Source organism: Paroedura picta, chromosome 13, assembly GCF_049243985.1.
Source record: "Paroedura picta isolate Pp20150507F chromosome 13, Ppicta_v3.0, whole genome shotgun sequence".
Classification (NCBI taxonomy): domain Eukaryota; kingdom Metazoa; phylum Chordata; class Lepidosauria; order Squamata; family Gekkonidae; genus Paroedura; species Paroedura picta.
Genome location: NC_135381.1, coordinates 16,916,049 through 16,929,156, shown reverse-complemented (window position 1 = coordinate 16,929,156; position 13,108 = coordinate 16,916,049). Strand labels below are relative to the sequence as shown.

Here is a 13,108-nt window from a genome sequence, read left to right as displayed (position 1 = left end):
TTCTCCCCCCCCCCCCCCCCCCCGTGCAAAGCGCAGCCGAAGGCGGAGGCCGGTCTGAGAGGAGGTCGCTCAAATTGCTCCCGCCTCATTCTCGCCATGGGTCCGCCCGCTTTCTCTAAGAAAAGCCGGGAGGTAGGAGGAGGAGGTGGCGGCGGCGGCGGCGTGGTGTGGAGAGCGAACCAAGTAGCGGCGACGGGGGACTTAGCAGGAGCGAGAGCACCAAGATGGCGGCGGGGTTGTCCCTGAAGCTGCTGCTGCGCGGGGGGGTCGCGCTGCGGACGAGCGGCGGCAGGTACCACAACCCCTCCTTCAGTTGGGGGGGGGGGGAGAGAGGAGGAGGAAGGAGGCTGGGCCTGGGCCTGCTCCCGCCCGGCAGTGTAAGGAGGGGGGGAAACGGGGCGGAGACGTCTCTGGTGCTGGAGAGGGCAGCGAGTCTACCGCTAGCGAGGAGGAGGAGGTCGCCCTTTTGCCCTCAGGGATGTCTGCGTCCTTGCTGGGTCAGCCGTTGTCCCAGCACGGGGTCCCGGGGGGCGGGCCGGGGCTGAGCTCTGGCCTGACCCCCTAGCCATCGCCACAACTTCGGCTCAGCCCTTGCCCAGTGGAGAGGAGCCGTCGAGGGAGGAATTTCGCCCCCTTCTGAGATAGAAGCCTGGGGGGAAAGCAGGGAAGGGGCTCACGGTGTTGTGGTTGAATAAAATCAGAGTCCAGGGGCACCTTTAAGACAACAAAGATGTATTCAGGGCGTGAGCTTTCGAGTGCAAGCACTCTTCCTCGGACTATGATCTCCTTACATGACAGGGAATACATAGCAAAAATCAGTTCTGTTACATCAGTAGACTGTGTCACACAACCAAATACAGCCAAGGATAATTTGTGGTTCTGGTGTTTGTGGTTGGATAACTTTATTTTCCATTCCTGCTCCCATCTCTCAGTGCGTTGACAGCCTGAGGCATCCTTAAGTGGGAACCCCGTTGAACTTGGAGGATCTTCACGTATGAGTTCACGGCATAGGGTTTTTAAGAATAGAGGTTTGAGGTCTGTAGCACCTTAGAGACCAACAGGAATTTCAGGGTAAAATAGAAACCTGCCTAAGGACTCAAATCTCAGCTTCAACTGTATCTGACAAAAGAGACTTTGAAAAGTTTACACCCTGGTGTCTAAGGTGCTACTGGACTCTTTAAGTGGTCCAGTGCAGACCAATAAGGCTGAACATGCCTTCAAGCATAGGTTTGTTACTATAAGTGGCTGTATTTGTCTTTTGCAGCAAAATAGCACAGTGAATGTAAGCTCCGAGGTGTATAAACTTCATGGTGGAATACATTTTGTGAGTCATTAAGGTACCTACTGGACTCCTTTTTGATTCCACTTTTTAATACATTTTTATCTAGCCCTTTATGGTTCTCACTTTATTCTCAATATAACCTTGTGAGTTAGTTTAAATTAGGGGTCCAGTGGCACCTTAAAGACTAACACAGTTTTATTCCAGCATAAGTTTTTGTGGAATGGAATCAACTTCAGATGCTGAGTTGCCTTGAATAAAATTGTTAGTCTTTAAGGAAGGTGTCATAAGACTTTTAATTTCTGCAACAGACTAAGTAGTCTATAATTATTGCATATGAAGTAAGTGAGGGTTAGGTTGAGTGTGTGTGACTGGCCCATGATCACCAGGTTAGCTTCAAAGCAGAATGTGCATTTGAACCAGGACTTCTAAACCCTCCAGGGGTAGCCAAATTGTGGCTCTCAAGATGAGAGCCACAGTTTGGCCAACCCTGTGTCCAACACTGTAATGTTTCACTAGCTCTTGCTAACCAAGTCCGGAAACTGTGATCATTAGTTAAACAGAAATTTGAATGACCTAGTCAGAAATAGAGAGATTTGCTATTTGTAAGCACTTTTTATCACAGGGCAAACATATTTAAGGGGCAAAATTCCATTGCAGATATTTCACTGAGTAACTGCAGTGGAGTGTGAGGTTAGAAGTAAGGTCCCTGAACCACAAAAGTGTGACCTTTGGAATAAATAAAGTAGAATATAATAATAATAAAACATGTCAATCTTAATTCACAGGTATACATAACACTCAGTGAGATGAGTGAACCATAAATAAGCTTTCAGCTTTTCCAGGGCCTGTAAGACAGAGCTCTTCCACCAGGTCTATGGTTGAGGCCAGTGCGGAGAGATCTGTGGGCCCTCCAAAGGAAGGTATTCCACCACATTTTAACAGTGGTGGCCAGCAGTCCTCCCCTAGTCCCCAGTGGGGGTAGGTGGGAAACAAAACAGATATTGGAGTGGTTTGCTGCCATACTTGTTGGACTCTGTATTTCTGTTAATTGCTTTAATTTTAGCAGGGTTTTTAGGGGATTTTGTATTTTTATTTTTATCTTGTAACCCGCCATGAGCTGGCTTTGCCAAGAACGGCAGGAAATAAATAATAATTATTATTATTATGAATACAATTGATCAGTGAGATAAGAGGTTATATACAATAAGCTCAAATAGCAACAGGAGAATGATGTTCTAAGCCAGTGGTTCTCAACCACTCTAACTCCGTGACCCCAACTGGGATGGCAGTGGGGTTGGTGCGTGTGAGTGTGTGGGTGTGTACGCGTGCGCACAGGCACATAACAGGCAGAGTGGCATGGAGGCGGCCATCGCCATGGCTCCTCTGCTGCCACCTGCCTCCACTCGCTACCATCCCTGGCTCGCCTACCTCGAGGTGACAGCGGCTGGAAGTGGCAGTGGGCAGCGTCAGGCGATGGCCGCAGGTAGCGGTGGTGGACGGTGGAAGGCGGCAGCGACAGAGCCATGGTAATGGCTGCCTCTACACCGCCCCATCTGTTGTGCGCCTGTGATGAAGGGATGTATTGTGACATCTTTCTGCTATAAATTGTATTATATACTATACAATGTATGTATAACTCTGGTTGTACATAACCATAACAAAAAATTAACCTCTATCTCCAGCGTATTTCGCATAAATCCCCAATTTCTCGTAACTCCATTATTGCTATAAAATGCTTTGTTTGCATATTGCAGGCAGTATAGAAAGTATCTTGTTAAGAAATGAATTCATATACCACCACTAATTTCATTTGTTTTTGTGTCATACAACATATAAGAAAATATATGTCATACACCATATAAGAAAATATTCTGTTGGAGAATTATATGCTTTGTGCTTCTGCTGAGTTTTGTTGAGAGGCTTCAATAAAAGGCTTCAATAAAATTATTGATGATAGGTGCCACAGTAATAATTCTAGGCGCTATATAATCATTCTAGGCGCCTAGGAATTGACAAGTATAGGCTCATACTGAACCAGTCATGGCAAAAAAGTACCATACCCAAATGCAAGAAATTGCTACAGTGGATCCAGCAGGGCATTTTTCTTGGAACAAAGAAAATGCCCTCAGCATGCAACTTTTGCAGTTCCCCCTTCCCATAGCAGCTGTGATGAGGTATCTGATGAAGGGGGCATTTACTCCAGAAGCTTACACCTGATCTCTAAGGTGTTTTTGGATGAAAATCTGGTTCTTGATTATAATTTCTTACATCTCAGCAAAAAGTTCCATTTTGACATGTTTAGAATGATGGCAGCAGTGATGGTGAGTGAGTTTCTGCATCTTTGCGGGTATGCAAAAACTCACACCTTGCACTCTGAAGTCAAGTCACTGAGGGTAGAATAGTAAGGCTGGAAATTTGACCTGAATAGCCCTCTCTCACTTCACTCTCCTGTTAATTCGTTTCTCTTAATAGCACAGAATGCTGAACTCTGAAAAACTCCCCCCACCCCCAAACATGCACTGCAGTCAGGTCAGTGAGTTGATGCAGATAGACTCTGAATGGTTATATGTTTAGTTGGTTTCATGTACTCCCCACAGCATTACATGTAAACTGCCCTGAGCCGTATGGGAGGATAGCATAAAAATCTAAGAAATAAACAAATAAATAAATATGGGGCAGAGAGACTAAACTTAATCATTGTGTGCCTCCCGTGAACTCTTTTATCTCTGGTGACTGGTAACAGAGGGGATCAGGTTTTCAGTGGCTGTTTTTCGACATCCTTAAACTCTATTGAATTACTGTCAGTGCAGAATTATAAACTCCCCTGGCCTTCCTTTCACATCTTAGGAACAACTTGGAGGACGTAGAACTATGGTCAGCCACGTACTCAGAAGGACTGGTAGGTTATGTCTACTACCATGCCTTCTACCAAAAGCAGAATAAAAATTCTGCCCTTTGCAAAGACACATTGTTGACATGGAATATATAAAAGACAAAGTGTTTCTGAATTTTTATTTTATTTGTGCTTACTACAACTCTTCATTAGTATAGCTTGTTATAATTCCAGCTTCATGACAAGATACTGAAGTCAAAATACTGCAGTCATGAATGAGGTGTGCCCAACTTCAGTACCATTTGCAGAATTACACTTGTCAAGTTATTCAGAATATGATGTCAATCATTCCCCTTTTTTTGTATTTGTAAATTGACCCTAGACTCATACCAGTCTGGTTTCCATCCTGGCCACAGGTTAGAGACTGTGCTGGTTGCCCTAGTAGATGATGGCACTCCCATATGGGGTTAGGCAGGGAGCGATTCTCTCCCCCAACACCTCTCTACATCTATATGCACCCTCTAGCCCAGCTGGTCACCAATATGCATATGACACCCAACTCTATCTTCTGCTGGACGGCCGGCCAGACTCCCTCCCAGATACATTTGGCAGTTGTTTAGAAGCACTGGCTGGATGGCTCAGGCAGAGTTGCCTGTAACTCAACCCCTCCAAAATGGAGGTGAGGTCCTGTTGTTGGGTGGGAAGGGGCAGGAGCAGGCAGCGCGTCTCCCGTGCCTGGATGGGGTGCAATTGACACTTGCATCAGTGGCCAGGAACTTGGGCATGATCCTTGATGCTTCCCTTTCGATGGAGGCTCAGGTTATGAATGTAGCTCGGTCTGGTCCCAGCCTGGTGGAACAAGCTCATGGAAGTATTGAGGGCCCTGATGGAGCTATCAACGTTCTGCAGGGCCTGCAAGACAGAGCTCTTCCACCAGGCATTTGGTTGAGGCTGGAGGAGAAACCGGGGTTGTGTCAACTGCCGAGCTTAGATGGATGGCAAGTACATATGATAGCCTGTATACAACATCGTATGCCACTTTGTTGGTGGGATATGGGTAGTAGGGGGAGTTATGAGGAGGTATTTTGATTTTTGCCCACTATCTTGTTGCTTTTGTATTGTTTTATTGTTAATACTAGTAAGCAAGCCTGCTGCAGGGAAATGCAGCGGGCGCTAGGACTCACTGGCGGCGGGCTGGTCGGCGGCGTTGTCGGTGGTGGCGGCGGGAGCAGGCTTTTTTAGGCAGCAGACAGGCAGGATCCCTCGGGCGCAGCAGGCAGGCAGGACCCCTCGCCGCGTCAGTCCGCCAGGCAGGGAACCCCCGGCAGCCGCACTTCGCGCGACTGCCGGGGGCTCCCTGGGGCGTCAGGCCAGGAGCAACTGTGAGCCGCGCGCAGCGCGGCTTGCAGTTGCTCAGGCTGGGAATCGGAGGGACCAATCGGCAGGCGCTTCGATTGTCTGTCGTGAGGAAAGGTCCAACCCGGACCCTTCCTCATCACGGACAAAGCCCACCTCAAGGGGGCTTAACGAATTATTTAGTCCGTGGCGCCCATGGCGCCACGGGCTGTTTAAAGAAAGATATTAGGGGGGAATGTGTTGGTTTTATTGTTTATTGTACTGGGGCTTCCAGGCCCATTTTATTCTGTAAGCTGCCCTAAGCCAACTTGTTGGGAGGGGTGGGATATAATCCAAGATGTCTGTGCTCAGAGCCAAATTAAAGGTTATTTTGGTTCCATGAGGGATGATTTTCTAGAAACTCTTACTTACAGACGTCAGTCCAGTGGACCTTTAAATATAGGTTTGATCATGTGGGGATCATTTACTTTCTCAATGGGTGCCCATATTTCATACCAAAAGATGCTTCCAGAAATCATAGCAACAAGTTGTCAAAGCAGTGTCCCAGTGCAGAAGTGCTTAGAGAATAGGTCATTAGTGTTGAGAGGTCAGAAGCCTTCAAATCTAATTTCTATTGGTCAGGAATAGAAACATATAAATATTGGAATAAAAGTAATTATTCGAATTGTTAATCACTTGGTAGTTGTAAAACAAAAGCAGACAAATTACATGTGATTTATACCCAAATTAGTTGGGCTGTAACAGGGTTAGTCTAGGTCCAGGGCACTGATGGTACTCATCTTGTGGTTGAAATCAGACTTTATTGTCACTGTGACTGGAGCAGAAGAATCACAGATGGGATGCTGTCATGTTTAGCTTGTCCATCATGGTCATCAGGCTGCCAAAATGATAATGTGGCCTGCCATATGACATGCAGGAATCCAAATGATTTACCCCTCCCCCCCTGCAGCCTTCAACTCCAAACTAAAAGTAAAGTGTAAGAACTGTGAGAAAACCAGAACAATAATTAATTGAAATCAAACCAATATTGTATTTGTTGCCAAGTGACTCTCATAAATTGCAGAAGGGAAATTGTTCAAATAGGATTAGACATGGAGTCCATAGACATCAGTACCAACTGGGAATGCCTATCTGCCTTGCTATTCGCTTGATAGTTGCGTATGTTGTTGTTGTTAGGTGCGAAGTCATGTCCGACCCATCGTGACCCCATGGACAATGATCCTCCAGGCCTTATAGTTGCATATAGGTGGCCTAAATCACCAAAATTGTTTCACAAACAATGAACTGATCAAAATTTTTGACAAACATTCATTTGTGAGCCACTGTGTGCCCATGCCTAAATACAGCTCCCCCTTCTTGTCATAATGAAGAAAATTCTTTTGATAGTCATTTGCAGACTAGCTAATTCTTGAATACCTTCTTTTTGTCATACTATAGTATGACTAAGTGGCTAGGTGTAGAGCAGGGTATATGGATCTGATTTAGCTCACAGTGACCCCCATTTATAAAGTTAGTTGGATGCAATTTGGGAAATCTGGCAAGGCAAAATTAAACGTTAATTCTTTCCATTATTATTAGTTTCACCTGTAACTAGAAGCTCATTTTGCTTCATCTTTGAAGCAAAAATAAGGTAGGGAAGTTGACCAAGTGGTCAAAATGCAGAACAAGAGGGTGTTCCACTTGGTCTTGGCAGTTTTCCCCTTTAGGGTTTTTTTTTCCGCTTGAGAGTTGATGGGTTTAAAATGGAAATGAACTCTGCTCCTAAGTTCAAGAGGGAAGGGACTTAAAAGGTTGGGGTGTCAGGTGTTCCTGTTGGTACTTCATTCATGCTAAATTTGTCCCTAGTAAGAAACAAGGTGGCAGTGAGACCTTGGAAAATCTGTAGTCTGCGAAAACAAGAGAAGCCAGTTGTTTTTTTTTTCCTTTTGCAAACCTGGATTAAAAATACTTGACTAACAAAATTGTTAAAATTGGTTTAAAATAACAGAATGCAACTCTAATTCTGCCTGCCAAGTAGATTAAATTAGATTGCAAAAACATTTTTAAAAAGTAAACTTCAATAGATGATGCCTGAAGCCCCAGGCGGGGCCGTTCAGCTCATTAAGGAAGGTTGCACTTAAGCAAGGCTAAAATGGTGTTTCCTTGTGGGTGCAACTTGTGCATTGAGCCTACCCATCACCTTGCCTTTGGTTCCTGTCCTGTCCTTGCTTCACCAAAGCTCTGCTCAACTGACTCCCAGTTTCCTGACTCTTGGACTACGGTTTTGGTATTTTGGCTCTGACTTGGCTTTTGAACTCTGTTTCCCCAGTTCCTGACCTTGGCTTGCTGTAAGACCATTCCTCTTGGCTCACCTCTGGATTCAGACTTGCCTTGTTAGCGCTAAGATCCGAACTGGACTTTGACTTTGCTATTTGGCTGACAACTGGGGCTTGGCTTACTAACCAAGGGACTTCCATTGGGTGTGGCCGGCTTGGACAGCACACTATTATTGTTTTAGGTTACAAGTTGAAATTCGAAGTACTATCTGTCTGTTCTTTGGCAGCCTCTGCCCCAGACCACCCTTTTCCTGAGTTAACCGAACATCTTTTAGTTCTTATAGCTAAAGGGGCTGTGGAGTTGATTGCCAAGATTGTGTAAAGCCCCCTGCAAAATTCTAGTTTTGAACTTTTATGTTGGAATCTCCCTTTTAGTCCTTTTTACTGGAGAATGGTGATTTCTTATTTGCATTATCTTCCCACTGCTTTCTCAATATTGCCATTTAAACGGTAATGACTGGGGAAGGCACTGGCAAACCACCCCGTATTGAGTCTGCCATGAAAATACTAGAGGGTGTCAACCCAAGGGTCAGACATGACCCAGTGCTTGCACAGGGGATACCTTTACTTTTACCTTACTGTAAGGTTTGTTTCCATTTGTTCTTTTATGTAGAGACTGTTGCAGAGATTGACTAGTTTGTCCTATGTAAAGAGAAGGAGGGCATTGCGGACATGTTAACAACATAAATTAAAGTGGAGGATGAGCTAATAGATGAACCAAGGATGTTATAGGTGCTGGTGTTGGGCCTGTAAATGTTTTGCTTGAGTGTATATGGAGATCGATTTGGCATCTGGTTTGTTGGAGGATCTGGTCCCTGGCTCTCTTAATTGATCATAATTTGCATCTGAGTATTTTCAGTTATATCTATATGTTTGTGCAGATGTAGGTCCATATTTTTATGTATATTTCTTATTTTATATTTACCAGTGCTATTTGCAACAGTTGTTTCCTGAAGCAAGAGACCCATCCTGTGAAGACATTGTTACTCTGGAAGAAGCCACTTTCCCCCTTCTTCCATGCTGGTAAGATTCTTGATATATTTTTAATGAAATGTTTTCATTGAGAAGGTTGCAGTTGACCCTTAAGTAAACTAATTCCATTTCGTAGCTAGAATGAGAATGGGTGTTGTGTAGAGACTGCAGATTAGACAGAGTCTAGTTAGAAGGCTTAACGGGTGGTCAGCGGTGGGGGAAGAGCTCCATTTTGCAGGCCCTGCAGAACTGCGATAGGTCAGGCAGGCCCGTAATCACGTTGGGATTATAAGATTGCCTTGTATGCTTTCTACATAACCAGAGTCCACCAGTTCTTAACATGCTTAGATAATGTCTTCCTAAATCAGTTGCTATAACTAGAATAACTGGAGGACTGACTGCTCTTTTAATGTAAAGAATTCTAAAATTTTATGGATGTGATGTTGAAGTAGTTTATCCAAACAGAACTACATGTGCTAGGTAGGTAGGTGCTGCATCTCTCACTCATATAAAGATAGCTACAAAGCTCCATAGTTTAGGCTCCATAAACAATGGATGGTCCTTTTTATTAGGACCACCCAACAACTTATTTATCTGTTTATCTCAAGGCCAGTAGACCTTGTCTGAGGCACCAGAATTAAAAGAAGAGAGATGGAATTTATCTAACTCTGTCTTGCATTTAATGGGTGTTTTTCATTTCACAAGCTATTACAGGGACACTGATGCCTCTTTGTATCCAGCAGATGGCAGCAGGACAGTGTAAAATCTAAACTATGGGAGATGACAAATGATTAGACTAGCAAAAATCCAAAAAGTGCCTTAGACTAGCGAGCCCCAACCTGTGGGCCACGAACCACATGTGGTCCGTCGACTAATTGGAGGTGGGCCGCGAAGGATGCCTTCTCCCCCCCCCCCCGGCCCTTTACTTCATCCTCCCCGGCCCTTTACAACACACTTCGGGTGTCACTGTCTCCCATCACTCCCAGATGGGACTATCTCGTTGCAGAGAAACAAGCTCAGGGTTCCCATTGATTTGTCATTGTCATGAGTTAAAATTTCCATGAAAATAAAATGTTCCTTATGTTCATTGTTGTGGCGTGTCTGTATCTTATTTTGAAGGGATGTTTAAACATTACCATAGCGACCAGAGTCAGAGAGCATTAGGGCAGTGGTTGAGAGTAGAGGAGTAAACTACCCCCCCCCCCACCGGGCCTCAGTAAAACTGTCAAGCATTGAGTGGTCCCCGGTGATAAAAAGGTTGGGGACCACTGCCTTAGACAATTTGTTTCTGATATCACATTTCAAAATGAGGAATCTATGTGAGATCATTTTTGCATTAATGAATGAGACCCTTAAAAATTAATTTGAAGTTCAGTTCAATGTGTCACAAAATGGCATAAGTCAGATTGTTCTTAAGGAAACTCTTGCAATTCTGAAGATAATCCAATTTGCATATACCCCACATCAATATGAATATAAAGGAACTCGGGCATGATAGAAAGAAAAATACTGTAAAATTATTCCAAACATAGGGCTTCAGAATGCAATGTTGTTCTAAATGTTCTGTTCTGCTATTTTGGGGTTTTTGTATATTTGAAAGCCAAATAATATCCTTTTATTTATTAGAGACAGCTGCAGTCTTCATTATGGAATGCATCTGCAAGTCCCTTTTGCCCCTAGTTAATAGTACTGGCATCTGGGGTACCATTCATGCAGCATACAAATCACCTGACATCTGCAAAATACATTTTCATAGCAGTGACAAGATGTGGTTGTTCAAAAATATTTATTTATTTATTAGATTTTTATACTGCCCTCCCATACGGCTCACGGCAGTTCACATAAAACATTGCAGGGGTAATACATAGAACAGTCATAAATAATATATTAACAATCTAACAGGGGCTTAAATAAATTATAATTTAGACAAGCCCCCGGGGAGGCCAGGCTGCTTCAGGTCATGGAGAGGGTGTTTGAGGGGGGACCAGCAGATGTTGTTGGGTCGGTTGGATTCAAGCAAATGCCTGGTGGAGGAGCTTCCTTTTGCAGGCCCTGCGGAATTGTAGGAGTTCAGGCAGGGCCCTCATCTCTTCAGGAAGCTCGTTCCACCAGGTGGGGGCCAGGACAGAAAAAGCTTTGGCCCTTGTTGAGGACCGCTGTGTTTCTTTGGGGCCAGGAATCACCAGCTGGTTGGTGGTGGTGGAGCATTTTGCTCATTTGAGGGTGTAGACAGAGAGGTGGTCTCTCAGGTACAGCCCGTGTATGGCCTTGAAGGTAAGAACCAAAACATTAAGTCTGATCTGGAATTCAATTGGGAGCCAGCTGAGTTGTTGGAGTGCAGGCCGGATGTAATCTCCATGGTGTATTAGTGAGAATCCTGGCCACAGCATTCTGTGCCAGTTGTAGTTTCCGGATTAAGGATAAGGGTAGGCCTATGTAGAGCAAGTTGCAGAAGTCCAGTTTAGAGGTGACCATTACATGGATCACAGTGGCTAGGTGTTCTGGTGCCAAGTAGGATGCTAGTAGCTTGGCTTGGTGTAGGAGAGCATCCTGCTGCGCTACTCTCATGATCTGTGCCTCCATGGAGATCATGAAGGCGTATGAGAATGCAGTGAAAGTGGTGAAACAAGACTTGACCTACCTGCCACGATTGATATGGTTTGTGAACTGGAAGGTCCGTGGCCGTCGCTGTCATTAGTGTTTGATGGCTTCAGACGGCTCTCATTCAATAATATGGACAAGTTGCTGGGGTCAGTGAGAGTGACCACGTGCCCCCTGGATCCCTGTCCATCTTGGTTGCTCAAGTCGGGCAGCCAGCGGAACAAACAGTTTCGTAGGGCCTGCAAAAGGGAGCTCTTCCACCAGGCATTTGGTTGAGGACAAACGAAAATAAGCATCTACTGGGGCCCCGAACCTTCCTCCCTTGAACCCATGTAACAGATCTGACCAACCATGAGTCTGTTAGATTGTTCACTATGTTAGAATGTTATTTTCTCTGTTCACTGAGTTTGATGTATTGTTCTGTTTACATTCTGTGTGAACCACCCTAGGGGAGGGCAGTATACTAATAGAATTAACAAATAAATACTTTTGAGATCAGGAGGTACCACAGGCGAATCACAACATCTGTATCTACAGAAATGACTGCAGCGTATTCACAAACCTCTTTCACTTTTCACATAGCCTGGTGGTAGTGGGGAAGCCATGGTGGCGTAGCAGTTAGAGCTTTGGACCAGTCACATACTTTCAGCATAACCTACCTCACAGGGTTGTTATGAGGATAAAAAGAAGAAAAGAATGATGCAGCTGCTTTGGTCTCACTGTACAGAAAGGAGGAGTATATATGTAGTAAATGAAAGCTGAAAAGGGAGGCAAATAAAAGGTGGGTTGGCAAACAATTGAGAAGGCAGGAAAAGGGGACAGGATATGAAGAGACAGAGGAAGTATTGTAGGGCAGGGATTTAAGGGAAAGTGATTTGTTCCTTTGCTACTCTTTAAGGGTTCTCTGCTGTGCAGGTTACAAGTCTGACCCAGCAGCTGGCACCACAGAACTGTGCCATAGTTTTTCTAGGTGGAGGTTGCTGGGGTGGGGAGAGCTGAATAGAGAGGGGAGATAAAGATAGTTTGGCTGTTGGGTGAGAAGGAAGCAGGAAAAGAGAGAAGGTTATGAGGGCTTTGAGGGAAGAGAAAGGTGAAATACTGAGTGAAAGAGAAATAAACAGTTCCCAGTTTTATCTTAAAAGTCATCATTCCAAAATAGTTCATACACTGTTGAGGGACTATAGAGATTTGGAAAGGACTGACAATGTAAAAATAAGTTTATTCAGATGTGGCAGAGTTCCATATGTATGGCATTTGTGTGATATCTTCCAAAGGGCATTTATTAGAGGGTAAATTGTTCTGAGTTGTGTTTTTAGGTGTGCATTATATATTGTTTTTAACTTGCTGGATGCTTGTGATCTTTGTCCTTGTAGCTTTTGCTGCTTTGTCAGGCACTTTTGAATTTTCAAAGATAAGGCGGGGTATAAATAATTAAAATTACAACATGAGCTTCCTTTTCTCTGCTGCCTGCCTGCTTTTTCCCTAAAGATCTGGCTTCTTTTCTTGCAGGTCAGCGGCAACTCCATACTGCGCCAATAAGAGGAATATTGCGGTTGCGTCCACTGCATCTTTTAGTGGCTACAGGTGGAGGTTATGCAGGATACAGGCAATATGAGAAGTATAAGGAGAAGCAGGTAGAAAAATTGGGTCAAGTGGTACCACCCAAGATTGCAAGTGATTGGGAGGTAAGTAGTTGAAGCTTTATACCATATTCTTGTGCTTCACACTTATCTTATTCTTAACAGAGAA

The 13,108-nt window shown here is 44.5% G+C and overlaps 2 protein-coding genes across 3 annotated transcripts in view; one reads left to right on the top strand and one right to left on the bottom strand.

Moving 5' to 3' along the window:
- Positions 1–2,836, bottom strand: part of LOC143822551 (lactotransferrin-like) — a 31,112-nt gene extending 28,276 nt beyond the window's left edge. Inside the window, exon 1 of one of the 2 annotated variants that reach the window (XM_077307855.1) lies at positions 2,711–2,836. The gene's annotated coding sequence lies outside the window, so the exon portion shown is untranslated. Of the gene's footprint in view, positions 1–180; positions 241–2,710 lie in introns of those variants that run through there. The other variant, XM_077307858.1, reaches the window with a different exon arrangement.
- The window catches only part of PISD (phosphatidylserine decarboxylase), a 54,041-nt gene continuing 41,080 nt past the window's right edge, over positions 148–13,108 (top strand). Inside the window, exons 1-3 of the mRNA XM_077307862.1 lie at positions 148–292; positions 8,715–8,809; positions 12,869–13,044. Of these exons, the coding sequence (XP_077163977.1) occupies positions 225–292; positions 8,715–8,809; positions 12,869–13,044 (339 nt within the window). The 5' untranslated portion in view covers positions 148–224. The remainder of the gene's footprint in view (positions 293–8,714; positions 8,810–12,868; positions 13,045–13,108) is intronic.